This window comes from Microcaecilia unicolor, chromosome 11 (genome assembly GCF_901765095.1).
Source record: "Microcaecilia unicolor chromosome 11, aMicUni1.1, whole genome shotgun sequence".
NCBI lineage: Eukaryota > Metazoa > Chordata > Amphibia > Gymnophiona > Siphonopidae > Microcaecilia > Microcaecilia unicolor.
Genome location: NC_044041.1, coordinates 12369702 through 12389933, shown reverse-complemented (window position 1 = coordinate 12389933; position 20232 = coordinate 12369702). Strand labels below are relative to the sequence as shown.

The following is a 20232-nucleotide window of genomic DNA, read 5'->3' as shown; positions in this document are numbered from 1 at the left end:
AGGACAAGTCCATAAACCGCTACTAAATGGACTTGGGAAAAATCCACAATTCCAGGAATAACATGTATAGAACGTTTGTACGTTTGGGAAGCTTGCCAGGTGCCCTTGGCCTGGTTTGGCCGCTGTCGTGGACAGGATGCTGGGCTCGATGGACCCTTGGTCTTTTCTCAGTGTGGCATTACTTATGTACTTATGTACTTCGGAAGAAAGGCGGGAGAGAGGGGATATGCTAGAGATGTTAAAATACCTCCATGGTATAAATGCACAGGAGGCAAATATCTTTCAGTTGAAAGGAAGCTCTGGAACAAGGCGGCATAGGGTGAAGGTGAAAATGGACAGACTCAAGGAAAGAGTGGTGGAGATGAAGACTATCTGAATTAAAGAAAGAATGGGACAAGAACAGAAGATCTCTAAGGAAAAGGAAGGGATACTAGAGATTAGTAGATGTTATGAATGGACAGACTTAGCTAGGCCATATGGTCTTTATCTGCCATCATTTTCTATGTTTCAGTGTTTTGATATGGGTATAAACATCCTTCAAATCCATGGACGCAAGCCAATCATTTTTGCCCAAAAGCGGAAGTATTGTGGTTAAGGAATTCATCTGGAATTTTTCCTTTCTTTTATGCAGATTTAGGTTGCTTAGGTCATAGGAGCCAACTTTTCAAAATTATTGGGGGTGCTTAGCCCAGTGGAAATAACACTTCCTTGGCCACATACAAGGAATGTTCTCAATATTGGGGGTGCTCAAGCACCCACAGCACCCACAGAGTCGGCTCCTATGGCTTAGGTCAATGATAAGTTGCAGGACTCTTGACTTTTTTTTTGGAATGAGAAAGAATCTTGACTAGAAGCTTTGACCCCCATTAGGCTAGAGGTACCTCCTCTATAGTTCTTGCATGGACAACTGTGGTGATCTCTTCTGCTAATATTTCAATGTGCCGATGAGGAATATTCAGCTTCTTTATTTGTTCATATTTTAATGGGATCCTGGTAAAATTCAATCTGTAACCCTGTGAGATTACGCTGAGAACACAACGAGCTGTCATGATGCTTCGGGGCAGATTGACAGTGATCTGGGCTCCCAGGCAGAGAGGGTCATTGGGCTCCCACCCGGGCCCCCGCTGCCGCCCCCACCTTTGTTTCCAGCACCCCTCCTGCACACTACAGCCCCCCCAGGCCTACCTTGAAGAGCCATGGTGGTCTAGTGCTCTCTTTGGGTGGCAGGAAAAACCCCACTCTTTCCTATCTGCCTGCTGCCGCTACTCTACTTGGCGTTGTCGCTTCTTCTTAATGGCTGCCGAGAATCCCTGCAGCAGTCTTGCGGGTCTCAGCAGCCATTTTGAAGATGCAGCGGTGCTAGACAGAACAACACAGCGGGCAGGAAAGTGTGGGGTTCTTTCCTGCCCCTGAGGGGGACACTAGACTACCAGGACCCTTCAAAGTAGGCCAAGGGAGGGCCTACTGAGGCTCGGGGAGCTGTAGTGTGTGTGTTGGGGGAGGGGGGGGAGAGCTTCTGGGCCCTCGGGCACTGCCCATATGGTCAGTTCGCCCCTGCCTCTGAGTATAGCTTTGGGTAGCCTGACATTGGGGTGGAGGTGTGAAGTACGGTTGATTCCGCTGTCAAGGGTAAAACTGCTGGAACTATTGGTAGTAGTAAGGTCTTTTGAACCGTGTCTGTAGTGCTGGGGATTTGGGTCGCAGGTTGAGTTGAGAGAATTAGCCTAATTGAAGCCTAAGAACCAAACTCTTGACTACAACATAACCATCCCGTCATGCATTCCTTTACCCCATAGGTTTTCAATCCAGTCCTTGTGGCACAACCAGCCAGTTGGGGTTCTCAGGTTATCCCCATTGAATTCAAAAGGGATATCCGGAAACCCCCGACTGGCTGGGTGTGCTCCGAGGACTGGGTTGAAAACCTCTGCTTTATCCACTGCACCTGGGATGCTGACATCATCTAGTTTTAAGTTGCTTGTTAGAAAGAACTGTTTTGCATCCCAGATACATGGTCTTGGTGTGTGTGACCGCACAGCTGCATTGATTCTGGCCTTCAATACATCCATTAACTTAGCTTGAGGGAGAGGTGGATCCAGCAAGGAAACCGGAATAAAATTAGAATGAAATGATAATAAACAACAGAAGAAATGTGCTTTATCCAACTCACAATTGGTCCAGGAGGGCCTGGAAACCCCATTGGACCCTTAGGGCCTGAAAGATAAGGAAGAAAAGGTTTATTAAGTCATTACCTTAGACTTTAGCAGGTCGATATTCACAAGTCTTGGTCTCTTCACTCCCAGTCCTCAAGGGTTTCAGGACATCCCTAATGAAAATGTATGACTGAGATTTACATACAATGGAGGTAATGGGCATGCAAATCTCCTTCATGCATATTCATTAGGATATCCTGAAAACCTGACCTGTTAATGGCCCTTGAGGATTAGGAGTGAAGACCAAGGTTCAGCATTTCCTGTTTGCAGTTAGTGTGACCGCATAAGGGGTTTTGCTGTAATCCTTTATTTTAGACTGTAATGTGTTGGGCAGGATAGTAAATTCTAAATAAACTTGAAACTTATAATTAGTGGCAGTTATATGTATAACTTTGGATGAATAAGTCGCTGGACATGCAAAGTTATTTATCCAAAAAAAGGAAGTGATTTTGGGATAGAATAATGGTGGGAAGAAACTTATACATTCAGCAGCAAAATTTTGCTACTGGACATGATATACGTCTAAGTTAAGCTACTTGAAGAGCGGGAATAACTTGAATCAGATAAGGATCTGTTAACAGCTATAAATGAATGTTCAGCAGCATCACTTATACCTTGTGCCCCACTAAAAATATATTTAACTTTAAAGGTAAAAGTTATACATTTAAAGTTATACAGCGGCCGGACTGCTCAATATTGACCTTTAAAGAGTTTGAGTCCTGGAGAAATGACAGGAAACTTACCTATTGGTCCAGGTGGTCCCGGTGGTCCAGGGGACCCCTGTAATCCAGTGCCCCCCAATTCAGTGAATGTGTTGGAAAGTAGCGGGTCACCTACAATAGCCAAATGCACGTTACCATGCAGCTGTTCTACAGATGTCCCCAGAAAACCAGGTCACACACAGGTTAATATAACGCATTTGTTCGTCAACAGCAATCAGTAATACATTTTCACTGCCCAGCAATGACAACCGTTTATGCATGTTACACCCAGGTTACGATAACGCAAACATTGTCAAATGAGAAGAAAAAGAACAAAACACAACTTTGATAGACTTGAGGGAAACATTGGGAAGGATAACCGTAGGCCTGGGTGGGCACAGGCCCACCAGACAAATTCAGTAGCAACCACCTTGCTGTCCTCACTCCTGCCCCTGGATCTGGCATTCCTTTCCTGTGGCCTGGCAACTCCATTCCCCTACCGCCCTCTGACCTATTTCACACCTCTGCTACCTGTGTTGCCTCATAAGCTTCCCTCTGCCACATCCTGCTCTCACTGATGTCACTTCCTGTTACCTAGACACAGCAGAGGGAAGCCTGCAAGGCCAGCGCAAGCAATGGAGGTGCGTCACTGCAGCTTCAGCGAAGATGCTGAGGTTCACCGGGGGAGGGGTGCTGGGCTAATGCTGGATCTGGGATCAGAGGAGAGGGAAAGAGATGCAGGACAAAGGGAAAGGAGGGAAGTTTTGGGAGGCCTACTCATCCTAAACGTGGGTCTACCCAAACTAATAGGTCTGGCTCGCCACTGGACATAGGGCATCCCTTTCTCTAGATACTTCCAGCTTCACTGAATTAGGTGTTGAAATCGTCGTGCCCAAAATTTCTTATCTTAACATCCTGAAAACTCATGCACGGAGAGAAACGTTTCTGACAAAACTCCTGTCAGGTGCTTTCACATCCTGCACCTCAGTTTATGGAACTGGGCCTTCAGACTAATCTTCCCTTCTGCACACAGCCATGCAGATCTATCAGGAAAACTGACTGCCTGAATTTTCACCCTGTGGGTGTCTGTAAACACATTTTGGAACCATCTTAAAGCCTGTTTGGATCCTATTTGAATGAAGTTACTGCCTAAATAAGTTTCACAAGGCACGACCGGTGTGAAACTCCTGTCAGGTACCAGAGAATTGGGTTTAGCAAGACTTTGTGCCTACAGACAATGCACTAACCCTGAATTTGGGGACTGAGGCAAACATAAAGTTAACACACAAAGAGAGGAAAGTGGTTAGAACATGAAACCACAGTCCCTGCCCTGGCGTTTCTGTCTAGGCATGCAGCAAATGCTGGGGGATGCACCAACCTAGTCCTGCCTGTGAGGGAGGCAGCGGTATACGATTGCGGTTTCTGTTGCATCCTGTATTTAAAGCAGGAGAGGAGGCTGCCTGCTGTTGCTGAGCTGACAACTTCCCCAGTACCAGGGATTTCCTAGAAGTCTGCTACAACTGCTGTGGAATTTGCTGAATCCTCCATTATTGAAAATGTCAGGGACTCTATGAACACGGATAATGGCAGGGATGCTGGAGACCGGCAGAGTGTGCAAGAAACCTGCGTCTGTTTCTGTATTTCTCTCTCCTACCCACTTTTAGTCACCTGTTCTTCCCTTATAGAGGCCTTGAACTCATTTTGCTGCTTCCAGCTGTAGGGATAAGATGTGTGTGAGCACAGAGAATATTGAAGCCAGACAACATCTCTGCAGAGAGGAAGAGGAGGAGGAGGAGAAGTGGGAAGTAGGAGCATATCAGAGAGCCAGAAAAACAAAGCCCAGATGCAAGGGATAGAGGAAGTGTGGCAAGACAGCGAAGATGACACAAGGATAAGCGGACAAAATTCCAAACAGTGAAAACAGTTTCTTGTAGATTGTTCTGGACTCGACACAGCTGTGTTTCAGCCGGATAGGCCTGCATCAGGAGTCTATTAAAATAAACATATAAACAACTAACAAGTACAAGGGTACAACTCGAAATACAAATAATTTAGAAAATATAAAAATATATATTAAAAATATATATAAAAGAGTTAAAATTACTAACGTGACGGCCAGACAGGCAGCAGGGAAGAGAGTGATCCAGGTACAGGTAGAGTCAGTAGGCAGGCAGCAGACACTACTACTACTACTTAACATTTCTAAAGGACGAAATGTCAAGTTGGGGTAGTCTAGATTTCCTGAGTAGAGGTATAGTTGTTAGGTGCCGAAGGCGACATTGAAGAGGTGGGCTTTGAGCAAGGATTTGAAGATGGGTAGGGAGGGGGCCTGGCGTATGGGCTCAGGGAGTTTATTCCACGCATGGGGTGAGGCGAGGCAGAAAGGGCAGAGCCTGGAGTTGGCGGTGATGGAGAAGGGTACTGAGAGGAGGGATTTGTCCTGAGAGCGGATGTTACAGGTAGGAACGTAAGGGGAGATGAGGGTAGAGAGGTAAGGAGGGGCTGCAGATCAAGTGCATTTGTAGGTTAGTAGGAGAAGCTTGAACTGTATGCGGTATCTGATTGGAAGCCAGTGAAGTGACTTGAGGAGAGGGGTGATATGAGTATATCGGTCCAGGCGGAAGATAAGACGTGCAGCAGAGTTCTGAATGGATTGAAGGGGGGATAGATGGCTAAGTGGGAGGCCAGTGAGGAGTAGGTTGCAGTAGTCAAGACGAGAGGTAATGAGAGAGTGGATGAGAGTTCGGGTGGTGTGCTCAGAGAGGAAAGGGCGAATTTTGCTAATGTTATAGAGAGTAATCCAGGTACAGGCAGAGTCAGTAGGCAGGCAGCAGACACGAGAGTAATCCTGGTACAGGCAAGGCCAGTAACGAAGAGCAAAGTAGAGGAGAAGCACACTACTGAGCAAGTAACACCTACCAAAGTAGAAGCCGAAGCAAGGAGTCTAGGGAGAGCTCAGCTGATAAAGTGCTGGCGTCTGACATCAGCAGGGAGAAGGGGCACAGCCATAGGACAAGAGCAGGGGAAGGAGGAACCGCAAGACCAATAGGAGAGAAGCAAGGGAAGCCAGGCAGAGGAAGAGCAGAAACAGGTGCATGGAAGCAAAGCAATCAAGTAGCCTGCAGCCAGAGAAGAACTACACACACAAGACTCAGGGCTGTGCCAGTGAAGTGTGTGTGTTGATGGGACCCTGCACAGCCTGAGGACACCGCTTGCGTTGAGGTAGGGGACATGACACCCTCATTAAAGTTTGGCTACAAACCCACTCTTGGATGCCCATTGCACTTTGTTGTTTGCAGGGGCAGACTGACGGGCAACCGGGCAGTGCCCAAGGGCCCAGTACTTCCCTCCCACGTACCCGACATCCCTTTCTCCCCTCTATGACCGAGACTGGGACCTGGATCAGTATACCCCCTCTCTCCTCCCCTCCCACACTCCCATCTCTGAACCCTCCCTTTCCTCCATGCAGGCAGGGGCACCAGCAGCTACGTTGGCCGTCTGCTGCTGATGCCAGAATTTTCCTCTGCCATGGCCCACCCCCACTTCTGACGTAACTTCCTTCTTCCACAAGGGTGGGCTGCAGCACAGGGAAGTTCTAGTGTCAGCGGCCGGCCTAAAGAACAAGGTCAGTGGCACTGAAGGCAGGGGGAAAGGGAGGCAACAGGACCGTTTGGGGGGGGGGCAGAAGGCAACAGGACCAAGGGAGGGGGGGGTTCAATGATCCTCATTGCCCAGGGGCCCATATCACTGTCAGTCCACCCCTGGTTGTTTGGCTTTAACAGAGGAGGTGCACAAGATGATTGTGTATCAGAGGAAGTGCTCAAGATGATTGTGTATCAGAGGACGTGCACGAAATGATTGTGTATCAGAGGAAGTGCACAAGATGATTGTGTATCAGAGGAAGTGCACAAGATGATTGTGTATCAGAGGACGTGCACGAAATGACTGTGTAACAGAGGAAGTGCACAAGATGATTGTGTATCAGAGGAAGTGCACAAGATGATTGTGTATCAGAGGACGTGCACGAAATGACTGTGTAACAGAGGAGGTGCATGAGATGACTGTGTAACAGAGGAAGTACACAAGATGATTGTGTATCAGAGGAAGTGCACAAGATGACTGTGTATCAGAGGACGTGCACGAAATGACTGTGTAACAGAGGAAGTGCACAAGATGATTGTGTATCAGAGGAAGTGCACAAGATGATTGTGTAACAGAGGAGGTGCATGAGATGACTGTGTAACAGAGGAAGTGCACAAGATGATTGTGTATCAGAGGAAGTGCACAAGATGACTGTGTATCAGAGGACGTGCACGAAATGACTGTGTAACAGAGGAAGTGCACAAGATGATTGTGTATCAGAGGACGTGCATGAAATTACTGTGTAACAGAGGAGGTGCATGAGATGACTGTGTAACAGAGGACGTGCACAAGATGATTGTGTATCAGAGGAAGTGCACAAGATGACTGTGTATCAGAGGACGTGCACGAAATGACTGTGTAACAGAGGAAGTGCACAAGATGATTGTGTATCAGAGGAAGTGCACAAGATGACTGTGTATCAGAGGACATGCACGAAATGACTGTGTAACAGAGGAAGTGCACAAGATGATTGTGTATCAGAGGAAGTGCACAAGATGATTGTGTATCAGAGGACGTGCACAAGATGATTGTGTATCAGAGACGCGCACGAAATGACTGTGTAACAGAGGAGGTGCATGAGATGACTGTGTAACAGAGGAAGTGCACAAGATGATTGTGTATCAGAGGAAGTGCACAAGATGACTGTGTATCAGAGGACGTGCACGAAATGACGGTGTAACAGAGGAAGTACACAAGATGATTGTGTATCAGAGGAAGTGCACAAGATGATTGTGTATCAGAGGACGTGCACGAAATGACTGTGTAACAGAGGGGTGCACGAAATGACTGTGTAACAGGAAATGCACAAGATAAACGTGTAACAGAGAAGGTGCTGTGCAAGGTAGATGTTTTGTCTTGTCTTGCCTGTTAGTGGCTTTCTGTCAGACCTTTATGTGTACTGTATTTCCCTTCCCTCCCCCTTTTTTTTTCAGTGATTTTTGGATTTTTACTGTTAACCGCTTTGACCTGTTTTGTACAGGTGGTAAATCAAGTGAAACATAAAGATGCACATGAATAAAAGGAGGAGTGTGTGAGGTGGATGCACATAGGAAGATGTGCATGGGATGGATGTGGGGGAGGAGGAAGGACTGTGAGGGCAGCTGTGAGTAAATAGCTGGAGAAGCCTGCAAGGTAGGTGGCAGTATCAATGTGCAGAGTGACTAAATGGATTTGAAGGAAGTCTTGTGGGAGACTGAGGAAGAGGATTCTCTGCCCTGGTTCTGCCGGGGATTTCCCCACACTGCTGTTTAGATGGCAAGAGAAGCTGTAAGTGAAACCTAACCCATTCTGAAGCACATGAACTGGATGGGGAGACAGGGGTAGTTCCAAGCCAGAAGCCTTGCTCAAGTCTTGGCATGGCTCCCAGGGCTTCCTGGTCTCATTTGGTATTTATTAGAGCTGCCTGTCTCACAACAAGGAACAAAGGACTAGGAAGACCCTGGGGACCCCCACAGTAAGGAGAAGGAAAGCCCGGATCTCAAGAGACTCAAAAGAGACATTTTGTTCTGCAAACCAAAACTCAGAAAAAAAGGATCATTCATTTCCTCTCTAGTTTGCTTAAGGTCCTGCATCTCTTCTTGGCTGGTCCTTCAGTTGTGGAGATAAAGACCAAGGAAACACCTTCCAGAAAGGCAAAAGAGAAAAAGATGTCCACTCTGTACAGGGCCGGTGCAAGGCTACTAGACACACTAACCAACCTTCAGCCTTCTACCCCACTCCCTATTAACTTTCAGGCCCCTTGGACCCCCCCAAAATCACAATGGATAAATGAGCAGTTTGAAAATGTCCATAGGAGCCAACGTTTCAAAATGATTGGGGGTGCTAAGCCCAGTGGAAATAACCCCTCCCTGGACACATTCAATGAATATTCTCTATATTGAGGGTGCTCAAGCACCCACAGAGTCGGCTCCTGTGAAAATGTCTCCCTGTTATTTCTTTGTGTGGTCATTAGCCCCCTATCGGTTAACTTTGACTGCAGCTGTTCCTTCCTTGGTGCATCCTCCCCCCCCCCCCCCTCCAACTCTCCACAGACGCTGCCTTCCTAGGTGACTGGGTAGTCCTGTCTAATGGCTGAACCAGCCCTGACTCTGTACTGTAACTTTATGGAAGAGAAAAATACATTGTAAAACGGAATTTTAAGTATCTCCTGACCACAGACTGCACAACGTGTTATCACACACTGACCTGAACTGAAACAGCACTGCAGACACTATCACACACCTCCGTTCTGAAGTAAGTAGTCAGATCTACTTACTGTGATCATATATTTGAGGAATTGTTGAGCCAAGTGGGGCGTGGGGGCCGGGAGGTCCCGGAGGTCCCTGTGGACCAGGGAAACCTCTCTCTCCAGGAACACCAGCAGTACCATCTCGTCCAGGTTTCCCCGGGGGACCTGCCACAGAAAAAGCAGGAAGGAAAAAAGAATTAGCATTGCCTGGTCTGGGTGGCTTTCCGGTAAGAGCTGGGCATCAGAGAAGAGGAACCTGGCTTCCAGTCAGTGGTTGCAGAGATGCCAAGTTACCCAGTTCCGGGATGGAGATGCTAGGACAGGCCTGAATTTCTGCTGCATTATGGGACTTGCAGCAACTGATTTCAATGGTCAGGATAAGGCACTACAAATCTTACACTGCTTTGGGATGTAAGTTGAAAGCCAAGACTGGCCAAAAATCTCCAGCCTGGAACTGGGTAACTTGGCATCTCTAAGGTTGGCTGGCACAGGGGATGCTGTGGAGACAGGCCTCCTAACATTCAGCCAGCAGTGGTCAGCGTTTTTTAAAATGCTGATTGTTGCCGGATAAATTATCCCGATATTCAGTGCCGAACCATATCCGGGCACCGGCCCTGAAGATCAGAGGATAATTTTGGACGTCTGGGCCACAAAGCGCTTATGCGGGGCCCAGCTGAATATCGGGCCAGGACCCTCATAACTCTGCTTTTTTTTGTAAAAATACCCCCAAGCCCCCTCCTTCCCTCCCCAAGCCCACACGAGAAAGGCCCCCTCCCGGAATCCCCCTATATCTAGGTAGGCCCCCCCCAGGCCTACCTGTACCGTGGTGGTCTAGTGTTAGTCGTTGGGGGCAGGAGCGCAGCCCCCTTGCTCCTGCCCCTTCTGACTCCATTCTAAAATGGCTACCACTACCTCTTGTGGCAGCTCATGGTACTGCAAGCTGCTGCGAGAGATCACAGCAGCCATTTTAGAATAGAACTGCAAGGGGCAGGAGCAGTGGCAATCCTTGGTCAGCTGCCACCTGGGGCGGATCGCTGCTGCGCCCCCCCCCCCCCCCCCCCACCGGGTGCAGCGGCATCTGTTCCCCCGCCCCCCCCCCCCCGGGTGCATTGTTACCTGCTGGGAGCAGCTGCACTGCTGTCGGTTCCGTAGGTTCCCTGCTCCCTCTGCCCCAGAACAGGAAGTAACCTGTTCCGGGGCAGAGGAAGCAGGGAACCAACGGAGTTCAACAGCCACGTGGCTGCTTTCTGCACCCTTCCAGTGGTGTGCACCCAGGGCAGACCGCCCCCATCGCCCTACCCTCGGTACGCCACTGGGCAGGAGTGAGGGACTGCATTCCTGGGGGGGGGGGGGCTACCTGGATGTTGGGAGATTCCAGGGGGTCCTTTCTTGTGTGGGCTTGGAGAGAGGGTAGGGAAGGAGGAGGCATTGTCGGTGGGCAGGCCTGACCTTCTGCAGAAGCCTTTCTACTGCAGCCAGCCTTCTGGTGTATTGAGGAGAGGTGGGGTAGGGAAGAGAAGGAATATCGCTCAGTCCTGTAGCCACAGGACATTTACTGATGGGAAGTGGCGGTAGTGATGTGCTGCGTGGAATTAGGTGGCTGATCAATTGGCTGATACACAGTAGCTGCAGTTGAATATACAACGGTAAGAGCAGAGGTCTTTAACTGTTAGGTGGCTGCAGTCCCTCCCTCATTCCCTCTCCCTCCATGAAATTCCAGCCAGATTGCTATTATTTCAGGGTTTTGAGTGGAGCTGCAGTCTGGGTTGTATGCTTAAAAAGAACAGAATGCCTCAATAGACCAATGAAACAAGCCCCAACGTCAACAGGCCTACGGACAATAGGTCATGATGGTCCCTGCCTGTTTCTTTTCCATGCCTTTGTGGGTCTTCTTACTTTCTTTAAAGGGTTGGGGTGGGGGAGAGAGAGAGTGCAATTTTCAAACTATGTGTTAGTTTTAGGACGCAGTCTGAGGGTTCCTTTACAATTCATTTTGAGCTCCAACGGTCCTATCCCTTCTAGATCACTGAATCACATGATGTAGGGAAGAAAGACCACCTCGAGGTACTTACTTCTATCCCTCCTATCTCACTGCATCTTACACCACAGGGAAGAAGGACCATCTCCAGCTGTTTCTGTTTTTCCTTTTCATGTTTTACGATGTAGTTCTGAATTATACTCTTTTTATGTTACTAATTAAAGGACAGAACAGATGGTTTAACTTACTTATGTGCTATTAGAACAGTGCTAGGATGGAGTTTTCACCACAACTCCTGACTGTCTATACAGTAGATTTTCTTCTCCAGTGAAACACATTGGTGGGGGGGGGGGGGGGGGGGGGGGGGGGAAGGAAAGAAAGAGAAGAAATGCCTGATGGCCATTTGCATGGGCTCAAGGCCCAGGCTGACACCGAGGGGAGGTGGGCTGGGGGGGGGGGGGGGATCCAACACCCACCCTCAGGACCTCTGGAATATTAGTGGCATTTATACACGCGTTATTTGGGCTTTTGTAATGTTAGGAAACGTGAAAGTGAGCTACAGGCTGACTCTGGTAAGTTCCAGTTTTAGAAATTAACAGCAGCTGTCTAGGGAGAGATGGAAACATTTAGCTTAAGGCACCCTGAACACATTGCAAATACAGTTAACATTTTAGGGACCCAGAGAGACGGCAAGGCCAGATGCAAAGAGCAACTGCTCCGGTCACTCTCTCCTGCTGTCATGTGTTCATTCCCCACCTGCCATCCCCAGCACGCTCACTCTACCCTAATCCCGGGCATTTAATCTCCCCCTCATTTCCCCCCTGTCCTTTGATGTCATACTCAGTCTCTGCTGCTCTGGTATTTTGCTCACACCTTTTTCAGTAGTAGCTCAAGGTGAGTTACATTCAGGTACTCTGGATATTTCTCTGTCCCAGGAGGGCTCACAATCTAAGTTTGTACCTGAGGCAACAGAGGGTTAAGTGACTTGCCAAAGATCACAAGAAGCAGCATGGGATTTGAACCGATCACCTCTGGATCGCAAGACTGGTGCTCTAACCACTAGGCCACGCCTCCACTAGCAGCATTCCATCTAGAATCTGAAATAGTAGCAACATTCCGGAATCTCAAAAAGTGGAAACATTCCTTGTAGAATCTTCAATAGTAGCAACATTCCATATATTTATTTAGATTTTGCTCACATCTTTTTCAGTAGTAGCTCAAGGTGAGTTACATTCAGGTACTCTGGATATTCTTCTGTCCCAGGAGGGCTCACAATCTAGGTTTGTACCTGAGGCAATGGAGGGTTAAGTGACTTGCCCAAGATCACAAGGAGCAGCAGTGGGATTTGAACCAGCCACTTCTGGATTGCAAGACCGGTGCTCTAACCACTAGGTCACTCCACCACTCTATATGATCATTTCCTCCCACCCCCCCCCCCCCCCCATCCCCACCACTCTGGAGTCCTCACTCTGCCCTAACCCCCCAGTCCTGGGCATTGGATCTCCTCCTCACTCCCCCCTGTCCTTTGATTTCATACATTCGTTCAGTCTCTTCTGCTCTCATGTGTTCATTTCCTCCCAGCCACCCTACTACTAGTACTAATCATTTCTATAGCATTACTAGATGTACGCAGCACTGTACACTTTATATGCAGGTACTTTCTCTGTCCCTAAAGGGCTCACAATCTAATGTTTTGTTTTGTTTTTTTACCTGGGGCAATGGAGGGTTAAGTGACTCACCCAAGGTCCCAAGGAGCTGCAGTGGGAATCGAACCCAGGTCACCAGGCTCACTATTAGGTTACTCCTCCACTCCACCACTCTGGTGTCCTCACTTTTCCCTAACCCCCCCCCCCCCCCCCCCCCCACTGTGCTTTGAATCTTCCCCCTCTCACTCTCCATACGTTCACTCACTCTCTCGTCCCTTGCTCTCAGTCTCTCCATTCTCCAGGCTCACTCGTTTTCTTAGGTTCATTCTCTCCTTTCTCTCACCTGCTTCTCTTCCTCTTCTGCCTATGCTCCTGTTTTCCTCTCACAGGCTTCTCATCTACGTCCCTCTGTCCACATCCAGAATGTACACTCACATAGAGAATATGCATCACTCACCGGGAGGCCCGGGGGGTCCCTTAGCTCCAGGAATCCCTGATGCGCCACGGCTTCCGGGTTCTCCCCTTGGACCCTGTGGCCCTTGAGATCCTGGTGCACATGAAAGAAAAAAAGTAGAGAAAGGATCTGCAGTTGACACAAAATGTAAACCTTATGCTAAATACTAGATAACTAGACTCTACATGAACTAGACAAAACTGAACTCTTTACACTAGATTGATAACCTTCGTTGCTACTACTGAAAGTTACGCAATACGCTCTACCACATTATGTCTCATGCCGAAACGAACTTTCTATAGCTGATTATATAACTACTTTTATAATTCACTCTGAGGGGCATAATTGAACGAAAACGTCTATCTCCATGGGCGTTTATCTCTGAGAACGGGTCCATGAAGGGGCGGACCGAACCGTATTTTTGAAAAAAATAGACGTCCATGTTTTATTCGACAATTTGTGAGCTGGGCGTTTTTGTTTTTCAGCGATAATGGAAAATGAAAGCGCCCAGCTCAAAAACGAATAAATCCAAGGCATTTGTTCGTGGGAGGGGCCAGGATTCGTAGTGCACTGGTCCCCCTCACATGCCAGGACACCAACCGGGCACCCTAGGGGGCACTTTTACAAAAACAAAAAAAAAGGTAAAAGAGCTCCCAGGTGCATAGCACCCTTCCCTTGTGTGTTGAGCCCCCCAAATCCCCCTCAAAACCCACTGCCCACAAGTCTACACCATTACTATAGCCCTAAGGGGTGAAGGGGGGCACCTACATGTGGGTACAGTGGGTTTGGGGTGGTTGGACGACTAAGCATTAAGCAGCACAATTGTAACAGGTGGGGGGGGGGGGATGGGCCTGGGTCCACCTGCCTGAAGTCCACTGCACCCCCTAACAACTGCTCCAGGGACCTGCATACTGCTGCCAGGGAGGTGGGTATGACATTTAAGGGTGAAAATAAAAAGTTGTGAAACATCATGTTTTGTGGTGGGAGGGGGTTAGTGACCACTGGGGAAGTCAGGGGAGGTCATCCCCGATTCCCTCTGGTGGTAATCTGGTCATTTAGGACACTTTTTGGGGCCTTATTCGTGAAAAAACAGGGTCCAGGAAAAGTGCCCTAAATTCTAGCTACAAACGCATACTTTTTTTCCATTATCGGTGAAAGGCGCCCATCTCTCGGCCGATAACCACGCCCCAGTTCCACCTTTGCCATGCCTCCGACACGCCCCTGTCAACTTTGTACGCTTCCGCGATGGAGTGCAGTTGAAAACGTCCAAAATCGGCTTTCCATTATACCGATTTATTCGTTTTTGTGAGATAAACGTCTATCTCCCGATTTGGGTCGAAATCTAGGCGTTTTTCTCTTTCAATTATAAGGTGGTCTGTCATTCAGAAACTTCAATACAATACCACCGTATTATTCTACTCTACCATTTATGCGCCTTAATGCAACATCACTTGTAATTCTCTACCCGGAAATGGCGATCACCATTACGGCATAATGTAAGCCACACTGAGCCTGCAAATAGGTGGGAAAATGTGAGATACAAATGCAACAAATAAATACATAAAAATGCTGGTAGGCCAGAGGAATAGTTAAGACGTTTCTGAGTGTCGGGAGCCATTATGGATCAGACTTATCTCAGAGAAATCGGGAAGGGTCAGGAAATCCCCCAGGTCATCCCCACCAGAGCCTTAGCTCACACTTTTCACTGTTATTTCAAGGCTTTTTTTTTTGTTACATTTCTACACTGGGCTTTCCCACTCATGACAGGTTCAATGTGGCTTACATGGGGCAATGGAGGGTTAAGTGACTTGCCCAGAGTCACAAGGAGCTGCCTGTGCCTGAAGTGGGAATCGAACTCAGTTCCTCAGGACCAAAGTTCACCACCCTAACCACTAGGCCACTCCTCCACTGTTGCTACTATTGGAGATTCTACATGGAATGTTGCTATTCCACTAGCAACATTCCATGTAGAAGTCGGCCCTTGCAGATCACCAATGTGGCCGCGCAGGCTTCTGCTGTACGTGCAGGATGTCAGACTCATAGAAACAGAAGCCTGCGCAGCCTTCTACATGGAATGTTGCTAGTGGAATAGCAACATTCCGTGTAGAATCTCCAATAGTAGCAACATTCCATGTAGAATCTCCAATAGTATCCATTTTATTTTTGTTACATTTGTACCCCACACTTTCCCACTCATGGCAGGCTCAACGCAGCAGGCAATGGAGGGTTAAGTGACTTGCCCAGAGTCACAAGGAGCTGCCTGTGCCGGGAATTGAACTCAGTTCCCCAGGACCACAGTCCACCACCCTAACCACTAGGCCACTCCTCCACTCTTGAAGGGTTTACAATCAAACGGCTCTGTTTAAGCTACGGATTTTCTGGACAAGGAGGGGGGTCACTGAACCAGCACAGGGTTTTTTGAGTTGCATTGGGGGGGGGGGGGCTCGCGAGGCAGTCCACTAGACCCTCTTTTGAGCCCTCCCCCCCATGCCACTCAAAATTCCCTGTGGTTATTGCCAGAAGCATAGCGAGGGCAGCTGACACCCGGGGCGGTTCGCCACTGCGCCCCCCCCCTGGGTGCAGCACAGCGCGCCCCCTCCCCAGAGCGTGAACGCACCCCCCTGGAGCACGCAACCCCCCCCCCCCGGAGCGCAGTCTTACCAAGGGGGGGGGGGGGCGGGTGGGAGGACCACTCCGCCCCGAGTGCAGTCGCTGGGAGCTGCGTCGGCTCCGTTGGTTCCCCTACTCTCTCTGCCCCGGAACAGAAAGTAACCTGTTCCGGGGCAGAGAGAGCAGTGAACAAGCGGAGACGACACCCCCCCAGCGGCGTGCACCTGGGGCCCCACCACCCCTCCCTTCCTACGCCACTGGTTATTGCATTTGACAGCTTACTGGTCACAAACAGCTACTGATGCACAAAGGGGATGGCAGGCCAGTGGATGGTCTTTTCTAGCTGTAGATATTTATGTATTTATTTGTTGCATTTGTATCCCACATTTTCCCACCTATTTGCAGGCTCAGTGTGGCTTACATTATGCCGTAATGGTGATCGCCATAGCTGAGTAAAGATACAATTAATAATTACACATGATTATGAGTAACAGAGTGAGATAAAGCATTGGGTATAACGAAATCAATAATGAAGTAACAATTAAAACGGTAATGTACTAAAGTTCAAGTGATGGGTCGTTGTGATATGTTCTATTGAAGAGATAGGCTACTTACCATCTTTAGCAGGAATGACGCCCTTTACCCTCTCCTGAGGACTTCCTACAAAAGAGAGGTTCCTCAGATTTGTATAACACCCAATTTATTTTTTTTAATCTCTATTTTATTCATTTCCAACTCAAGACAGAAATCAATAAAATTAAAAGAAAACAGAAATTATACAACAGTTGAAAAACAAAACCTCCCAACTCACCTCCCAAAAATAATATCATGTATATACCCAGTAAGTCCACAAGGGAGAAGGACACAAGACATGATCGCACTTAATTACATAACAAGACACAAAAGAAAGGTCCCTTGCAAAATGCGGCCTCAACACTACTTTATCCCTCAGAGGCTGTAACTCTGCAAACATGCCATCGACTGCAATGGTTCAAAAACATCATGTTTATGTTAATGTTTATTAATTAATTTGGTCATGAAATTCATAAATTAGTGCTGAATAAAGGTGCTTTGATTCACCTTTGGGCTGATGAGATTTCTTGGTCCACCCCTACTCTCCTGTACTTGGCTATTGGACTACAAATGGGGGTTTCTTTTACCTTGACCTTTTGGTCTCTGCTTTGACCTCCTGACACTCAACCTACTTTATTGAGACTACAGAAATGTCCAAAAAAAGCATTTATTTTATGCCTGTTTTTATAAAAGACACAGAGAGGGGCATAATCGAACAGCGCCGGCCATCTATTTGGCCAGCGCCGCAAAAAGCAGTCCTGAACCGTATTATCGAAAAAGATGGCCGGCCATCTTTCGTTTCGATAATATGGTTGGGGCCGGCCAAATGTCAAAGATGGCCGGGTTTGAGATGGCCAGCATCGGTTTTCGCCGATAATGGAAACCGATGCCGGCCATCTCAAACCCGGCCAAATCCAAGGCATTTGGTCGTGGGAGGAGCCAGCATTTGTAGTGCACTGGTCCCCCTGACTTGCCAGGACACCAACCGGGCACCCTAGGGGGCACTGCAGTGGACTTCAAAAATTGCTCCCAGGTGCACAGCTCCCTTACCTTGGGTGCTGAGCCCCCCAAATCCCCCCCAAAACCCACTCCCCACAACTCTACACCATTACCATAGCCCTTATGGGTGAAGGGGGGCACCTAGATGTGGGTACAGTGGGTTTTGGGGAGGGTTTGGTGGGCTCCCATTTACCACCACAAATGTAACAGGTAGGGGGGGATGGGCCTGGGCCCACCTGCCTGAAGTGCACTGCACCCACTAAAAACTGCTCCAGGGATTTGCATACTGCTGTCAGGGAGCTGGGTATGAGATTTCAGACTGGCATACAGGCTGGCAAAAAAGTTGTTTTTTTGTTTTGGGTGGGAGGGGGTTGGTGACCACTGGGGGAGTAAGGGGAGGTGATCCCCGATTCCTTCCGGTGGTCATCTGGTCAATTGGGGCACTTTTTTGACACTTGGTCCTAAAAATAAATGGACCAAGTGAAGCCAGCAAAATGCTCATCAGAGCCAGCCATCTTTTTTCCAATATCGGGCGAAGACGGCCATCTTGTAACCACACCCCATTCCACCCCATCCCACCTTCGCTACCCTGCCAAAACGCCTCCTTGAAGTTTGGCCGGCTCCGCGACGGAACACAGTTGGCGCCGGCCAAATTCGGCTTTCGAATATACCAATTTGGTCGGGTTCAGGAGATGGCCGTCCATCTCCCGATTTGTGTCGGAAGGTGGCCGGCGATCTCTTTCGAAAATAAGCTGGATAAGCACCTAGAGTCTATATCAAATGAGCTCCCAAATCCTGTCTCTGAAGCAGGTGTAAATGTACGTGTGCATCTTATACCTTGGAGCGACTTTGTCTAGTCATATGTGTTGGATTATTTGTAGTAAATAATTAGCAGATTTTAGTACACACAGCTTCAGCTTTAGAAATGTTAATTTCTTTCTTCATCTCTCTCTCATTCACCCCTGAATAAATCACTGCTGAGTCACTTTAAAGTTGAAGTAACAAAACATCTGTTTACTCACAGTTTGCAGTTAGATTATAATCAGACAGGCTTATATTTACATATTACTATACATTTGTCTTATCAGCTCCTTCCATGTGCTTAGATGGTAATGGATGCTCACACCATAGATCCTCTCAGGTTAGGAGAGATCATGAGCTCCATGTGCTCCATGTGCTGCATGTGCTGTGTCTAACCTCCAACAGGAAGTTGCATAGCTGTGTGACCTCTCTAAGTAATTCACATCAGAGGTCACAGAGTAATCACAGAGAAATAATAGGTGACAGGCAATGCATGTAAAATACAATTACATTCCAACAAACCCCTTCTCATGCATAACTGTCATGCAATTATTTATTCATACAAAGTCCAAGCTTTATACGCAGATTCACAAAATGTTCTCTGGGTAACGGTTTGGTCATGATGTCAGCTGTCATCTCACTGGTGTGACAATAGTGTAGACTGATGACCCCTTCTTTCGCCAACTCTCGCACGTTGTGGTATTTCGTTGCGATGTGCTTGGTGCGTGACTGAACCTTGTCATTCTGTGACAGTCGGATGCAGCTCTGATTATCTTCCATTATCTGGATTGGTCTCTTTTCAGCTATTCCGAAATCCAGCAAAAGTTTTTCAATCCACATCAGTTCTCTGCACGCTTCCGATACGGCCACGTATTCAGCTTCTGTAGAAGACAGACTCACAATACTTTGTTTATGACTGGCCCATGAAATTTGTACATTTCCATACATAAACACATATCCACTTGTGGATTTATAATTAGAATGATCCCCTGCCCAATCTGAATCACAGTAACATATTAGTTTTGGATTACTATTGGCTGAAATCTTTAATTTACAATCAATGGTACCCTTTAAATACCTTACCATCCTTTTAACTGCAGTCCAATCTGATTTGGTAGGTGAGCTGACCCTTCTGCTCAAAATTCCTACTGCATTTGCTATATCAGCCCTGTATGTGGTAGCTAGATATAAAAGCTTACCTATGGCTGATCTATATTGGATGTTATCTGGTAAAGGTTCTCTTACTGTTTCATCCTTCAGAAAATCAGTGATCATGGGAGTGCTTACAACTTGGGCATCTTGCATACCTAAACTTTCAATAAGCTCATTTATTTTCTGCTTCTGGCTTAGAAGATAAGAACCATCATTTTGTTTCTCAATTTCTATACCAAGATAGTATGACACATTACCAAGTTCTTTTATCTCAACATTGTGGTTTAAATATTTTACAATGTCCTTGTACTCTTGCTCACTTTCGCTTGCAATGAGCAGATCATCAACAAAAGCTAAAATGTATGCATATTGTCCATTTCTGCACCTAGTGTACAAGCATTTATCTGCTTCACCTTGCTTAAATCCTAAATTTGTTAATATTTCATGCAATTTTTCATTCCAACATTTTGCACTTTGCTTTAATCCATAAAGACCTTTGTTTAATTTACACACTAGCTGTCTTTGTTTTGTATTTATGAAACCTGTTGGCTGTTCCATGTACAAGTCTTCAGTTATTTCTCCATGAAGAAATGCTGTTTTCACATCAATGTGGTTGACTTGCATGCCTTTTGAGACTGCAATGCTCAGAAGTGTTCTGATTGTCGTGTGTTTCACTACAGGTGCAAACACTTCATCAAAATCTTCTCCATATTTTTGAAGATATCCCTTTGCCACTAA

The 20232-nt window shown here is 47.4% G+C and overlaps 1 protein-coding gene across 4 annotated transcripts in view; it reads right to left on the bottom strand.

Annotated features, from left to right (window-relative positions):
* The window catches only part of EMID1 (EMI domain containing 1), a 232448-nt gene that overhangs the window by 29577 nt on the left and 182639 nt on the right, over window positions 1–20232 (bottom strand). For all 4 annotated transcript variants that reach the window (XM_030218123.1, XM_030218126.1, XM_030218124.1 and 1 more), the window contains exons 7-11: window positions 16585–16629; window positions 13363–13452; window positions 9309–9446; window positions 2954–3043; window positions 2168–2211 (exon numbers count right to left, since the gene is read on the bottom strand). In XM_030218123.1, the coding sequence (XP_030073983.1) occupies window positions 2168–2211; window positions 2954–3043; window positions 9309–9446; window positions 13363–13452; window positions 16585–16629 (407 nt within the window). The remainder of the gene's footprint in view (window positions 1–2167; window positions 2212–2953; window positions 3044–9308; window positions 9447–13362; window positions 13453–16584; window positions 16630–20232) is intronic.